We start from the raw sequence: 16,013 nt of genomic DNA, 5'->3' as shown, positions 1-16,013 counted from the left end.
TTCAGTAAACCTTAACAGGGAGAGAAGGCTGAGCAGTATCAGAATGGGAAGATCACCATCAGCTCACTACTGCTAATAATGTGATTAACCTCAGCCCTCAGTAACATGCCCATAGCAGACCTCAATTTTATACCTTATCTGAAAACAAGAGCACCATGGCAGCATTACAAGCTTTGTTTTATTACTGCTGTACTGCAAAATAATTGGAAAAGGATTATGATCATCTGGCTGGGTTTAAAACAAGTACCCAGAATTAATATTTAAGGACTATCATGAAACTGACAAGTGTTCTACTTGAACTATCACATATATGCAGAGATGGTACCTCTAACATATTGTCAGGACAATATCGGAGGGCTACACCACCCTATTTTTTTATCCTGACAAACAGAAGTACGAAGTGGCAGGGGTGTGTAGTACCACAATGAGATGAAAAGTATAATATGCACATCAGTAAATACCATTATCCTTGTCAGATGAGACCTTTGTTCAACATGTTATCAGAAGGAAGTTACACCATATGACTACACATGGTCACTATGCTGTGGTACAGCACTGAATGGAATGAGGATGAGCAGAACCAGGATGGGATGAAGCTCTGCATCCCAGTGGTACAGAGATGAAGACGCCCAGGATGGGATGAGGGACATCAGGTATACACATGTTAAACATGTATATATTCAAGTAACTAGTCTGCTGATATGCATGGTTGTTAGAAGAGTGTCTATGTCTCTGTAGATAACTGGTGCTTACAAATATGGATGCTACTGTAAGAGGTCCTTTTTGTAACTGGCTACCTTGCTGGGGTACAGAGGCTTATAGTGTTATAACAAGGTTTGTCCTTTTGGCTTTTTCCCTGGTTAGGGGTCCCCACAGCGGAACTCCGGTCCGCTAATGATTGGCAGTAGATTTTTATGGTGCCGAGTTGCCAGCCTGACACCCAACCTTCAGTGAAGGCACACCCATTCACGCATGTCTTTCAGAGGCCACTTAACTGCAGGGAGGACATGCAGACTCCACACAGAAGGCACTCCAGCCTTATAGTGTTATAACAGTACTGCTATTAAAAGTCTTTGCATATCTGCTACTTAGGATTAAGAAGGTGAGTCCGGCTCCAAAAATACAGTTTCAAATGCATCATCTTCCAGTACCTCTGGCACTGAAGGGACACCTATGGGCTTAGGTTCAGGGAGCCCCATGAATGCCCTATATCTTTTCTGTCTCACCTTGTTTCATTTATGGAGAGTTTCATCAAAGAAAAGTAGAGATACAGAGCACAGGGTGGCTGCAATGTTCAAGTTGAGGTCTTCAACTGATGGGAATCTACTGACCTATGCTAAAGCATCAATCTCTGAATGTGAGGAGTCTGTATCCAATGCAGGGGGATGCAACCTTCTCTTTTTTTGGAAGGGACTCCCAACATTGATGGCATGACTGGTTCTGTTCTCTTTGATATTAAGACATCAAGGTTTTAGAAAGCTGAACCAGTGTGTGTCCAAGGTGGATGCCCAGGTGGGGGAGTAGGGCCAAGGTACTACCTGGCAAGCTAATCTGTTTAGTGTTTGGTGCACTGTGCCTCCTATACTTCGGGGTGCTGCCTTTGAGGCCTTGGGTCTAGGGTTCATGATCAAAATCTCAGTCTGGTCCTTCTTTCTAAGAAAAATTTTAGGGGTTTTGCCTTCCCCTTCAATAACCAAAAAATAGGCCTTGGTGGTCACAGGATCTATGGTCACTGGAGAAATGTCCCAGGAATCTGAGAGGACATGCAATAAACCAATGGCATGCACGCCTGCTGAACATTCATGGCTGAGGCCTCAGTCATCAAAGATTCAGTAATTGGGGCTGTACCAGTGTTTCTTCTAGTATTGCAAAATCATCTGCGATATCCTCAATTTACTTTCTGTTCTCTTCTGTGTGCTTCCCCTTTGCAGATAGGCTTCTGGAAGCCATGGACAATGCCACCATGGCTCTGAACCATGCCCACACTTATCTTTTAGCAGCAAACTTCTGGAGTGGATGCTGGATGTGTTGAATTGCCCTTGATATAGATAATGTATAGTGGAGACAGGAATCTATGCCATGCTCTGGTCCAAGGCAAATTGCCCTTGGTGTATATATATATATATATATATATATATATATATATATATATATATATATATATATATATATATATATATATAATGTATAGTGGAGACAGGAATCTGTGTCATGCTCTGGTCCAAGGCAAAAATAAAAGAACATTATGAATGAAAATCATTATGTAAAATTTGTTTTACAAAAAATAAGCAATTACCAACTTTCACAGAAGCATCTTCTACATCAGAGTCTGAGTATGAGTCAGACATTTGGAAAACTGTAAACATGCAATGAAAAAGGAAGCAAAACTCCCTATATGGAGTACTTATCCTAGAAATCAGTGCCCAGAAGACTGAACTGTTGACAAATGGACTACATGTGTACTGACGCAAAGATCACTGTGCAGTCAGAACCTGTTAAACATCTTACCAAATTGAAAAGAACAGCATGTCAGGACCACAGCACTCCTTATTTTCACAATGAGCACAAATCTGGGACAAGAATAAGCAATATCAGCAGGGCAAGGACACCGTCAGCACCACAGTGGTAAGCTTGTGATTAGGCTTCCAGTAATGGAACCTCAGTTTCCCATCCTGTCTTATGGAGAGCACCACAAGTGCAGCACCCCCTTATGCTGCTCTACTGTACTACAATGGGAAAAGGATGATGACCATCCCTTTAGGATGAGAACAAACATCTGGGTGGTATGAGGAGCACTAAAACAGCAAAAGAAGTGCCAAGTACACACTAGTAAATTTATGCTCCCCCGGAGCTATTTCTTCCATGGATAAACAAGACCTTAGCTTAGCACTTCACTTAAAGGACAGTGCTTAAAAGTTCCAGCACCCTCCTTTTATCTGCTGCACAGAATGCTGACTAGTTTGTGTGAAAGTACTGCCTTGTAAGAACTTACCATAACCATAGATGTTTAGATTCCACACTGCTGCAGTAGGCTTTGGCTATATGAATTGCTTCCTGCCTAGGAAGCACAACCAGTCTGCTTCAAAAGCTCTCACTCCCTCCAACGCCTTCCCTCTGTCTGCTGATTGGACAGCACCAATTATATAACAGGATTTTCCTGACCATAGGAAAAATAGGAACCAACCTCATCCTGAATATCTTATTGGATATAAACAAAAGGATTTTATATCTCCAAAAAAACAATTAGATATAGAAAATAAAAGAGGGATGGTCGGTGTGTCTGCTGAAACAGTGTAGAATTCAAAGATTTACTGTTATCACACAACTGTATTATGTTTGGCTATTTGAGTTGATTACCAAAGCTTAACCAACCTAGGAGAAAGAAGGATAAGGATCCAGGAGGCCCTGGAGAATGGTCCTTGCAACGGTAGCTCTGTACGTGGAAAAGTAATCAAGTTTGCAATGCTTTGTAAATGTATGTAGAGGACAAAGTAGCTGTGTCTAGAACGTTTCTAGAATTCACCCCTTTCCGGTGGGCCATCATCGAGGATAGGGCTCTCTTACAGTGTGCCTTGATACTGCCCAGAACTGTTTTGCCATGGTGGGAATAACGATACACAATAGCGGAGGACAATCGTCTAAAATAGTTTGTTTTGACACAGGCTGTCTTTTCCTCATTCCCATCATAAGAAATAAATAGCGGATATGCTTTCCTTATGGACTTAGTTCTGTCCGTACAGTACATGAATATCTTATCAGATGTAAACAAATGAGCACACTTGGGATTAACATGGCGAGGCTTGTAAAAGCTCTAGGGCCACTAGCCAAGTAACCTCCTATGAACCTATTAACCTGAGCTGTATGTCTAGAGTATGTAGAATATTTTTTCCCTGTTTTTGAAGACCTAGGTAAAACATTGGACAAACTCTGAGACTACTTCAGGAGAAAAGTAACCCTTTCCTTGTGGAATACCAGATAGGGATCACCCACCATGAAAGCTTGGAACTCAAGTACTCTTCTTTCAGATGTCAGAGCAATAAGAACAGTTTTCCAAGTAATGAGAAATAAATCTGCCACATGAGTAGGTTCAGATTAAGGCATGGTTACCATTTCCAGCAAAAAAATTAAAGTCCCAAGAAGGAATAACCTTCTTTCTAGGTGGATTCATGTAAAACTCCTTTCAAGAACTGTTTAATGAGAAACAAAGCAGACTGGGATGGAGTCATGGGCAAACATAAATGGCTGCAGTACAAACCTTGACAGAGGAATAGAACAGGCCTGATGACAGAAACTAAAACAAATACTGAAGAACCACTTTTGCCTGGGCCTGAGGGGAGTTACCACAAAGATCATTTAAGAGTCTCTCTGAATCTTGAGAATGACTCAATAGATCAGTGGAAAAGGTGGAAATTCATCTTCAGTCTATCTGTAAGGAGTCCTGGAACAGAATCTGGTTAGGTATCCGTCTTGAAAGAAGCAGAGAGATCTACTTGAGGTGCTCCCCACAACTGGACCAATCCAAGGAAGACAGTCTTGTATAATTTCCAGTAGGGAGGATCTACTTTGGTCTTGCTCACCTTGTCTGCATATTGCTATAATGCAATGTACAGGATCAAGAAACACTAAAGCACTACCTCCAAAACTATTATAGCCAGCTGTCAGTGAGGGAAAGTGCTGGCATTCCTTTGCTAGTTGAAGTGCCACATCACTGTGGTGTTGTCTGTAATCATGTGCAATGATCCCTGAGACCTCAGATAAAAAAGAAATAGAATGGATTACAGCTCTGGCCTGTCTGACATGCCCCAGAGGCTGCCTCCTTTTACTCTCATCATAAATACTATCCAAGCAAAATATGAGATATTTGTTGCAACAGATTGTGTTGGGATATGGGGGAAAAAGGAGCCCTGAATTATGTAGTCTCCACCAATGCAGCTCCTTCTTGATAATGGCCAAAATTGGAATCTGATATTGCAGAAAATTATAATGTTGGGTCATGAGCCCTGCAAATCCAGTCCTGTATGATCTGAAATTGCAGAAAATTATAATGTTGGGTCATGAGCCCTGCAAATCCAGTCCTGTATGCCAGTCAAAGAGGTGTTTTGAATGTGTAACTAGAAACTGAGAATCATCAGGAAGGAGACAATCCATGTTAAAGACTTCTTACCGCTGAGAAATAGACTCTGTAAAGATAAGTAAGTTGTCTAAATAAAGCCATATGAGAATGTTCAGAAGTCAATAAAGGGCTACTCCAGGGGCTAGGCTCTTTGTGAATTATCTTTGAGCTGTGGATAACCCAGAGGGTAATAGAGAGAACTGATTAGAGAATTTAAGGAAAAAAAAAACTTGTCTTCAGGCAAGTTCGTTCTTTTCAATTAGAAGCAATCTGAAATAAAAGTCTTTGCCCTTGTGGTCTAAAGGCAATGGATCTATTATTCATAGAGTTTGGCATGTGACTGTAAAAGGGGAGACTGAGGACCTGTGTCTGGGACAGAGTTAGAGATATAGATGTAGGAGATGAATGGGGGAAATGCAGTGCGTAGCTAGATGGCTCACAGACAGGACCCAAGAAGTTAGAATTGAGGAGTCTGCATTTACAAAGAAGCCAGTCACCAGCAGAGTCCCTCGTGGATTGATCCTAGGACAGCTCCTTTTTGGCATCTAGGTCTCCGAAGTCTAGGCGAATGTCAAGGAAGAAAAGATCCCTGTGTTTTGTTAATGTTGATCTCCTCCCTGCCATCTCTTCTTTGTGCCCTGTTTACTAGAAAGTGGCAAGAATTGTTTAGATAGTTTTCTGAAGGGAGTAGAGTATCTATTTGATTTATAATGAGGGTCCTGAAAAAGTTTAACACCCTGATCCAACTTCCCTCTTTCATCATATTGTTTGAGAACCTGAGTAGCAAAAGTACCAAACACATCGTCCTTAAACAAAGCAGAGTTCAAAACTGCAGATTTAACTTCATCTTTGAACCTGTGGTTATGTACTCAGTCCTACCTCCTTAAGACAGTGGCAGTAACAATGGCCCTAGATACAGTGTATGCACACTCTTTAGGTCATGTTTAGAAACCTAATGAATATTAAAAATAATGTGATTCAGAAAGGACGTATCCTGTGAAGGCAGATTAGTAGAATACTCCCTTAAAGCTTCAAAACAATGTAATAAACTTCCACATATGGCCCTGATAACTGAGAATTTTAAAAGCAAAGTGGCTGTAGAGAAAATTATCTTCCAAAATCTATCCAGCATATTACCTTCTTTATCACCTGGAGAGGAGTTAGGATTCACCAAAAAAAAAAAAAAAACATTGCCAGCTGACAGAAGCAGAAATGTCTGTAGGATCAGACCAAAGGTAAGAAAAACAAGAATGTGTTAGCCAGGGAAACTCTATAAAGTCCAGCTGCAGTTTTAAAGACTGAAAACTGGGAATTAGGATTATTGCACACAGCATTAAAGAAGCAAGTATATAGATGTGTACTAGTCTAACAACCACTTTGACCTTTTTAAGCCTAACCTTGCATCCCAAATCTCTGACAACTTCTGGTACCCCTGGTAGTGTAAGCAGGGGGCCTGGGAGACAAGATATTTACAAGTGGAGCCTGCAGGATGAAACCTTTACAGGCTGCCTGTATCTATTAGAGACACAGGTGCTAAACTGATGAATTTATGGTTCCCCATCCAATTGTCCAAGATGCACTTGAATTAGGTTAGGGAGGAACTCTCCTTCATATGGTCGGACTGTCTGTTCCAGAGAAGGGGCAGTCTGTGGGATACATACCTGTCTCTCCAGCCTGTCCTATTTACATGACAGGCAAGATTGAAGTCTATAAACTTGGGGCCTCTACTGTTTGGAATATACTTTTCTGCGGTGCAAGCCAGAGCCAGTGGCCTGTGGCTGACCAAGTTTGCAGATGACTGCAAGCTGAGCACTCTTACATTCCCTTAGTGATGTGGACATTCTCCAAGAGGGCCTTACCCAAACTAATGAGTGGTGCTAGAAGCATGGCCTCAAACTGAATATCATGAAATGCATCATTATCCTCTTTGGGGAAAATGGCATCCCCACTAATTATCACATTAATAACAAAGTACTAAGCACACAATCAATTGTGAAGGACTTGGGCACCCAGGTTGATAGCAACCTGACTTCACAATCAATTGTGAAGGACTTGGGCACCCAGGTTGATAGCAACCTGACTTATAACCACCACGTTAACTCCATTGTATGGAAGGCTTTCTACATGTCCCACCTCATAAATAAGGGTATTTCATCCAGGAACAAGGAGGCCATAACATCCCTATACTCCTCCCTTATCAGACCCATTGTAGAGTACTATGTCCTCTTTGGCATGTACCTTGCCAAGCACATACAGAAGCTGGAGAAAATCCAGGGTCTCAAACACCTGTCCTATACAGATAGGCTAAAAGCCCTGACCCTGTACTCATACAGACTGCTCAGAGGTGACCTATGTCTGGCATACAAGGCCATCTCAAACCCAGTCTTGATGCAGTTGCTGCATATCTGTAAGTCAAGGTCCACTCAAGCAACCTGCATGCAAGGCCTCAGCCTGGTGTGTGGCATTAATATAACTTGTTGGTGGGATAGATTTGTGCCCAAAGACTCCCCCTTCCATGGATAGGCTCCCTCTCCATGTCAAGCAGAGTACCTCACTTGAAGAGGAACATGGATGACTGGATGGGAAACAGAAACTATACCCCTGGGATCCTACCTGTGTCTCTGCTGGACAGGGGGAAAAGGTGCTGACTTTGTGGGAACATGGGCAAAATTCTTGGCTAGACTTATAAGGATCTTCGGGCCAATCGCTTAGTATTGTCCTATGAACCTATTTAGTACAAGTAATTATGGTGCTGTTTGTTTTTCATATATGCAGGAGGTCCACCAGAGTGGGGTCTGAAGATGCCTTGTGTACCAGGCATAAACAAACCTCTTCAGCCTGTAGGATTCAGAATACAGGGATAGGGCTTTGAGGCAGTCCGCATAGTACATGTTGTTTACATCCTGTGTTCTTTTAGTGAGGAACCTCTGTAGATATTCCAATTGTTGGGTGTGCCTGGTTAGGTACATACCAAGGGGGGCACTGTACTCAATGACAGGTCTGATGAGTGCTGAATACAGTGGAACAATGACCTCCTCCAACCTAGATGCTGTACCTTTTATAAGTTGTGCAACACAGAATCCTGAAGACAGTTGTTGGTCAAAGACTAGATTACTGTCTGTGCGTCCCCAAGTCCCTGACTACTGGGTCTACTCATAGTGGTGTGCTTTTAATATGGCAGTTATCAGGGTCACTAACTTCCCAAAGGATACAATTATGCATTTATTTGCGTTTAGTTTTAGTTCATGGCTATGACACCAGTTATTTGTCTGCGTCAGCCCTTCTTGGAGAACATTAGTGTCAGTGGGGGATTCTATGAGTTCTCCTAATTTGCAATCTACAAATTTAGTCAGCCAGAGGTCCTTGACATTCACCTAGACTTCAGAGAAGTAGATGCCAAAAAGAGGTTTTCCCAGGACTAATCCCTGAGGGCTCTTCTAGTGACTGGCCTGTTTGTAAAGGCAGACTCCCCAGTTCTAACTTTGTGGGTCCTGTCTGTGAGCCATCTAGCTATCCACCGGCTGATATAAGCATGTATACTTAACATCATGGGTTTGTCAAAAGTGCCTGAATGGGGTATTGTGTCAGATGCCTTGGCCAGATAAAGGTAGGTAGTGAGAACCATTCTATCATTGTCTATTGCTTTGGTGAACTTCTCAAAGAAGTCCATCAAGTTGAGTAGGCATAACCAGCCCCTGATGAAACCAAATTGGGCTGGATCCAGTATCAGGAGGTTTCCTATGTCATTACTGATCTTTTCCATGATAATTCTTCCTATGGCTTTGGAAATAATTGATAAGTGGAGGCTGCCCTTGAAATGAGGAGATATCACGAGGTATTCATAAGTCATGTTACACCTATTTTGATCTTGTTTCTACAAAAATGATCATTCATCTTGTAAAAAGAAAACTCCTCCAAGAGAGATAGGACATACTTGCTTTACCCAAACTCAGTATCCTAGCCTTGGGAATCTATAGGAAAGGGAACTCTGTTTCTATGACTGTCAGACTCTTTTGACTATCTTCAAGATTTTCTGTATCACAATAGAGCTCAGATAAGGATTTTTGAACTCCAGCCTGCAATAAACTCCTGGCTAAGGTAAAAATATCACCATTATGTACTCTAACTGTATCTTTAGGTGATCAATGTCTAAGCTTTTGTTTCTTTTTCTTAGGTAAAGTACCCCTGAAAGAAAATTGACTAGGGATAGCTTATTATCCTGGGCAAGAGGTCTCTTTCCAGGCTACCCCAAGAATCATCTCCCAGAACATATCCCAGACCCAAAAAGGAAGATGATTCTCTCATGCCATTATTGGACACTGAACAGCTACAGTGGATGTGTCTAGCCACCAGTTCATGAAGGCAGAAGAAGAAACACCAGAGGAACTCAGGGGCCAGTGGTGGAGCTGAGGACCATTGAATGGTCACTACAGGATACCCACCAGAAGCTGAGTAACTGAATAAACCTGTGGTAACTACAAGGACTCACTTTTAATACATATCCTTTTCAGGCTCCAAATACAGTAGTAGATAGTATTTACTTTTAGTAAGTTTTTTCATTTTAGGTACAGTAAGAGAAGAAACAACAGGATTGAAGCGAGTATCCACGCTGTGACCAAGGAATACACATAATTGTTCATAGGTAGTGGTGAAAAGAGTCTATTGAAAGGTAAATTGTCAGAAAGTGTTCAGATGCAGTGCACAAGCACTCAAGCACTTCCGCTTCTCTGAACAGTCCCAAAACCAAGGTAGATGCACAAGCAATACATAAAATCTCTGAATGAATATTAAGTAATTTCCCTGCACTTTCATGACTGAAAAAACTCTCAGGTAAGTTTTCACAAAGTACACAAGTACTACTGACAATGTCCATAGTTTAAATGCTCCCTTTAAGTAAAACACAAACATCTAAACTCAAAATTTATTTATGCATTTATATGTTTACCAGGGTAGTGCGCTGATCTGAATGGACCATTTACAGGCACAGCCTGGGTGAATAGGATCACATAAGATATGAACAAAACATATTTACAGATACAAGGATATGCCAAAAAAAAAAAAAAAACATGCAAACAAAAAAGTCTATATATATATATATATATTTATACACACACACACACATCTAGAGACGCAATAATATGCTACATCATTTACTTCAAGAAGCAGTTTACAATGTTAACATGGATGGAAAAATGGAATTATACTTAAGAGGTTTATGGATAGGATATAGCCATAATGACGGAGATGGCTTATGCTACAGGGATAGCAGCATATCATTATATAGAGAGGAATGAAGACATTAGAAGAGGCAAATGAGAATAGTCACAGGAAAGGACACCATGGATAGAAGACAGAAATGCACGGGAAAGAGGAGCAGAAAGGAAAAGTGTGAGCGAGCTAGAAAGAGAAGATGAATGAAAGTAGGATGAATGACAGGCATTAAGCAAGGGGATGACAAGATGAGATAAGCAATGAAATAGGGATATAGGGGAGTGAGTGAGCTGCATAATTCATGTAACGTGACCTGAGCAAATGCAGCTGCACTTTGTTTGGGTGAAGAGATGTCACATGAGCTGTTGTCCGAAGTCTAAGTACCTTCAGATTGAGGGAGGAATGGAATCCCACAGTTTAGGTGCTAGAAGGAGAATGCACAGCCAGTGCAATAAAGTTTAGTTTTTAGAGTTAATGGAGGGTTGAGATCAAGCGATACCACTGAGATTATAAGTATGTGTTTTGGTGAAAAGTTTATAAGTGAGATGGGACAATGTCTCTGAAGAAAATGCTTTGGCGAATTAGTGATCCAAATAAAAGGTTGTCTCTCAAATCTACTGGGAACCATTTAACTTTGACAAGAATTAGGTAGTGTGTTCATTATTGGAGGAGTTAGCAAAGAGCCTGCAGATTTTTTGGAGATAGTTTGTAAGGTAATCACCTTTTTCTTTGAGGCTGCAGCTATAATAGGTTCTCCATATTCAAGTTGAAATCAAGGGTATTTCTTTGCCTATGGCAGCTTTGGCTAGCTTGCACAGCACAGGTGATAGCTTGTTAGCTCAGGTCATTAGTATGTTGATCTTTTTGTGGGTGTTTTGAATGTGTAGTTGAAAGTTAAGAGACTCTTCTAGCCAAATGCCATGGCATTTCATGAATGTGGTAATTTTTATGCTGGTATTAACATTTTTAATATTAAGGAAGCTGGGTGCTTCAGGTATTTTGGTTGGTTCTAAATAGCATTGCTTTTGTTTTTGAGGGACTGAGTAAAGTTTCTGACTTACTAGCCACTGGTTGAGGGTTTGGAGGTCATCTTGGAGCCAAATTTATATAACAGAGTAGGATTTGTTTAACCTGTAGATGACCGGAGGTAACGGGAGGATGATCAGATTAGCGTTTGCTGAAAAATATGAGAAAGTAGCAGGAGGGCTAAAGTGAAAGACTGTGTGCCTCCTTTCAGAAGAAGTGCTATTTCAGATGAGGGGCCACTTACTTTCACCTTGAAGGATCTATTGGTGAAGTAGTCTACAAAGCAAAGATTTGTATTGTCACTAATGCCTACTTCAGTTCATTTGTTAAGTAGTACGTTATGGTCAATTAGATGAAAGGCTTTTGCGATGTCAATAAAGACAGCTCCTGACTTCCAAGATGGCTGCATATTGAGTAACAGCTCATTTCCAGCTCTTCCGGTGTGAAAACAGAAACTGAGCAGAAAAGGCCAGTAGACTTGTGTTTATGGGTAAATTTCAGTAACTGGCTAGTAAGTACACTGCCTGGATGCCAGGAATAAAGAAATAGACAAGACCCAGAAAAACAGCTAGAAAAAGTGAGAAAGAAACACTGACAGGAAAGTTCTACAGCTGTTCAGCAAAAAACAATGCAACCTTCAGACATGATTTCCAGTAACCTACAGGAAGATGCAAGACAATTGCAAATCAACCTGGTTAAAATAAACAAAACACTGATGGAGTATTTCAACACAACAAAAGGCTGGAAAATGGAAGAAGCTTTAAACAAATATTCAGATGAGATGATAAAGCTGCAAAAATCAGAGGTCAAAATAAAGAAAAGGCTGGCTGAGAATGAGACTGGTCAGGAAGAGATGTTTCAAAAAATAATAGAATTAGAGGACAGAGGACATATGGAAAACCTGATATTTTCAGCTATACCAGAGAAGCTGATAGGAACAGACTGCATTAATTTTATGAAAGCACAAATCAACAACTGGACTGGTATTCCACAGCAGGAGCTGTTAGCTGAAAGGGCACATCATGTGTATGCTCCAAACCTGGTTATAAGAAAGCAACCTAGACCTTTAATGGTAAAGATACAATCATACCAGTAGAAGGAGTTGATTCTGACAAAATTGTGGCACAAAGACAAAGTACTAAAAGTGGGAGACAGCAGAGTGTTTGTGAAGAATGATTATTCATTGTACACCAGACAGAAGAGGAGCAATTTTAATTCACTATTTAAGGAATATCAAGATGCAGGTGTGAGATTCAAATTGCTGTACCCAGGTGTCTTCATCAAAACATGATTTTTATCCCTCCAGGGAAGAGTACTTTGAAGTACATGCTAAGGAGGAAATACAAAAGTTTGCCCAACAAAAAGTAAGCTGTGAAACAGAAGGAGATTCTGTTTCTTGTTCTTTTGGTACAGATGACAGAGAGGACCACAGATGGACTGTACCTGTGAAACATTTTCAAATATTTCAATGGAAATGTTGGATAGAGGAAGGGAGCATGAGAGCTGACTGTGAGAACTGGGAGCACATTGGAAATGAAGCAGAGACAGGATTTTGTGGTGAACAATAATAAAACCAATAACAATCTGGGATTGCAATGTAATAACTGTATTTGTGAAATATGACTGAACAAGAAAATCTGGAAATATTGGACTTTTTCTGAATTTGTTGGACTTGTGGCGGACTCTAAAGCATATGCCCTACTTCATGTCATTAATGTTCAGAAAAGTACTTTGGGGAAGAGGAGGGAGAAAGTTAACTGTAAGTAAAGATTTTCTTTCTTAAAATCAGCACTTAGTAGAACCACAGGCTGCACCATACATCTTACCAAGGATGACTTTTCTTTTAGGTTAACTCAAGTCTGTCAATGTAGCTCTCAGTTTGGGACTTTTGTTCCTATTAGGAGGGTAAAAATCCAATATTTGAAGGTGTATATAGTTTTGTGTGTTAGTATTAAGTTAATAGGTTTTAGGGGGTATTGGGGGTGTGTTTTTTTATTTGTTTGATGGCTTTCAAAAAACAAAATGTTTTATATGTAGTGACATAGGCTCAAATTTATATGACAAGAAACAACTGTATAAAAGTACCTGCCAGTGTATGCATGTAACACAAAAGCTGGAATTAGACATTTAACAAAAATGGTGTTATACATAAAAGGTGGGAATAACTTTTTTATACAACGATGCTTTCTTTAATGTCTTTAAATGTAAATGGCCTTACAGCTAAATACAAACAAAAAGAGTAGTGAACTATATTAAAATATAGAGTGCAAATAGTTATGTTAAAGGACACACACTTAGAACTGAAAGTGTGAATTTGCTATAGGTAGGTTTTCAGGATGGTTATTCAGCAGAATACCCGGGACAAAGGAAAAAAGGAGTACTTATATTAATAGCAAGAGGAGCTACAGTAGTGATAGAAGATACCACTACAAATTTGCCATCTGCTTATGAGGCCTACTGGCAAGGGACGAGGATTACACTGGCATGTATTTACATTCCACCTAAAACTGCTATAATGGAGCTTAAGAAAATTCTAGGAAAAATAATCAGTTTTCAGCAAGGAATATTACTTATAGGATGGGACTTGAATTCAATTTACAGCAGTGAAGATGTATCTGGAAGGCCCAGAAGGGAAAATATAACAAAGGAGGGTAGATTTTTGAAGGAATTTATATACAATATTTTGCATGGAAGGTGTGAATTCAGTAATAGGAGTTCAGAGTGAATTATTATTCCCCAAGATATAAAAACTGGGCTAGGCTAGACAGAATTTACATTTCACAGGAGCATGTGTATTTAATTGAAGGCCTTTATACCCACCCAATAACTATTTCAGATCATGCACCAATAATTGCTAAAATAAAAACACAGGGTAATGAAGTAAAAATGAGACATTGGTGCTTTCCCACCTATCTGTTGAAAAGAGAGGAATTTAAGGAATGAGTAGTGGAGATTATTCATGAGCTGTTAAGAGAGAATAGAAATGTCTTCTGAAAATATAGCTAGGGAATGGGATAAAATTAACGTAGGGTGGAAATAAAAGAAAGGAAGCTATGTTTAAGAAGTAACAAGAATTATTTAGACGGACTGACAAATGTTGAAGTACTGCAGAACAGAGAGACTCTCACAAAACTAGAAGATGAACTGCAGAATGCTAGGCAGAAAATAAGAGATTACTTCAATAATATACACAAGCTTAGAAAGATTGCTGTTATAATAACCCTAGAGCACAAAAGCTTTTAGCACAACCACTCAGGCAACATAAAGTAGAAAAGGCTGTCACCAAACTTAGGGAGCCTATAAAAAAGAAGGAAACATGAGATCCTGTAGAGGCATTAGAAATATTTTGGAAATTCTATGAGAGTTTCTATAAAGCAGAGAAATATGAAAGTCAAGAAAAGATACAAATGGAAATGTTTATGAAAGAATTACATATGCCAAGGTTAGAAGTAGATGAGGCTCAATTACTAACAGTTAGAATAGGAGGAAATAAGATAACAATTGTGATGTATAACCAATCTACAGGAATAGATGGCATTTCTGTGGAAGTTTGTAAACTATGAGGAAAAAAGCTTATAAAGATCTGGGAGGTTTTAACAGTATTTTAAGAAGAGGAAAAGTACCACTGTCCTGGAAGAAAGCAGTGGAGCTGTAATACCTAAATAGGGTAAAGATCCAGCTTCATACATGCCAATTTCAATACTAAACCAGGATTATAAAGTGTTAATGTCTATAATTGCTAAAAGAATGGCAAATGTAATGCCAATACTGATAGATAGGGATCAGTGTGGTTTTGTGGAAGGAAGGCAAACATTTGACAACATTGATGATCCAGTGGGAAGCAGAATGTAAGAAAACACCATTGCTGTTGGTGGGTCTTGATGCAGAGAAAGCATTTGACAGAGTAAGCTGAGACTTCAAGAGCAGGTCAATGGAAGCATTTGCATTTCTTGAAAAAAATTATAAGGTTGATTAGGAGAATATATGAGAGACTGAAGGTGAAAATTATAGTGGGTGGGGTCCTCTCTGATCATTTCTGCTTGAGCAGAGGAACCAGGCAGGGGTGTCCTCTTTTCTCTTTATTATTTGCATTATATTTAGAACCACTGACAAAGAAAATAAGGGATGCAGAAATTCAAGGATATAATTGGCATGGTAGTCAAGAAAAGCTGGCTTTATTTGCAGATATTATTTTGTACCTGACAAAACTAGAAAAAGACATTACAGTGTTGAGGAACATTTTGAGACAGTTTCAGATCTTTTCAGTATACAATAATTAATAAAGCTAAAACAAAGGCAATACTGGTAAATTATGTATCCACACATGGAACTGATTTAAGAACACCCATATATATGGAGGCATGATAAAATGAAATATTTAGGAGAATGGATTAAAAATTATTCTAGTGTGGCAGCTAAGGATATGTGGGAAGAGACTAAATAAAAGTTGGTAAAAAAAACTGAGAAAATGGAAGCTTTGTTATATGGATAGTAAGATACAAGCAGTTAAATTATTGTTAGTCCTTTTAGTCTTATATACAGGTCAGGCATATGTTTATCATCCAGAGAAGTTGTGAGTAGCAATTATTAAAGAGCTGAAGGACTTTATCTGGGAGGGGAAGATGGCAAGCATCAAGTGGGATAAGCTGATTGGGATTATCCA

At 39.7% G+C, this 16,013-nt stretch overlaps 1 protein-coding gene across 1 annotated transcript in view; it reads right to left on the bottom strand.

Annotated features, from left to right (window-relative positions):
• LOC122803163 (short transient receptor potential channel 2-like) overlaps positions 1-16,013 on the bottom strand; it is a 1,104,815-nt gene that overhangs the window by 531,172 nt on the left and 557,630 nt on the right. Inside the window, exon 9 of the mRNA XM_044072780.1 lies at positions 2,297-2,356. Within this exon, the coding sequence (XP_043928715.1) occupies positions 2,297-2,356 (60 nt within the window). The remainder of the gene's footprint in view (positions 1-2,296; positions 2,357-16,013) is intronic.

The sequence above is a fragment of the Protopterus annectens genome, chromosome 5.part1 (genome assembly GCF_019279795.1).
Source record: "Protopterus annectens isolate FY-2018-M chromosome 5.part1, PAN1.0, whole genome shotgun sequence".
Lineage (NCBI taxonomy): Eukaryota > Metazoa > Chordata > Ceratodontiformes > Protopteridae > Protopterus > Protopterus annectens.
The sequence above is the reverse complement of the archived record's forward strand: the minus strand, read 5'-3'. Positions and strand labels throughout refer to the sequence as shown.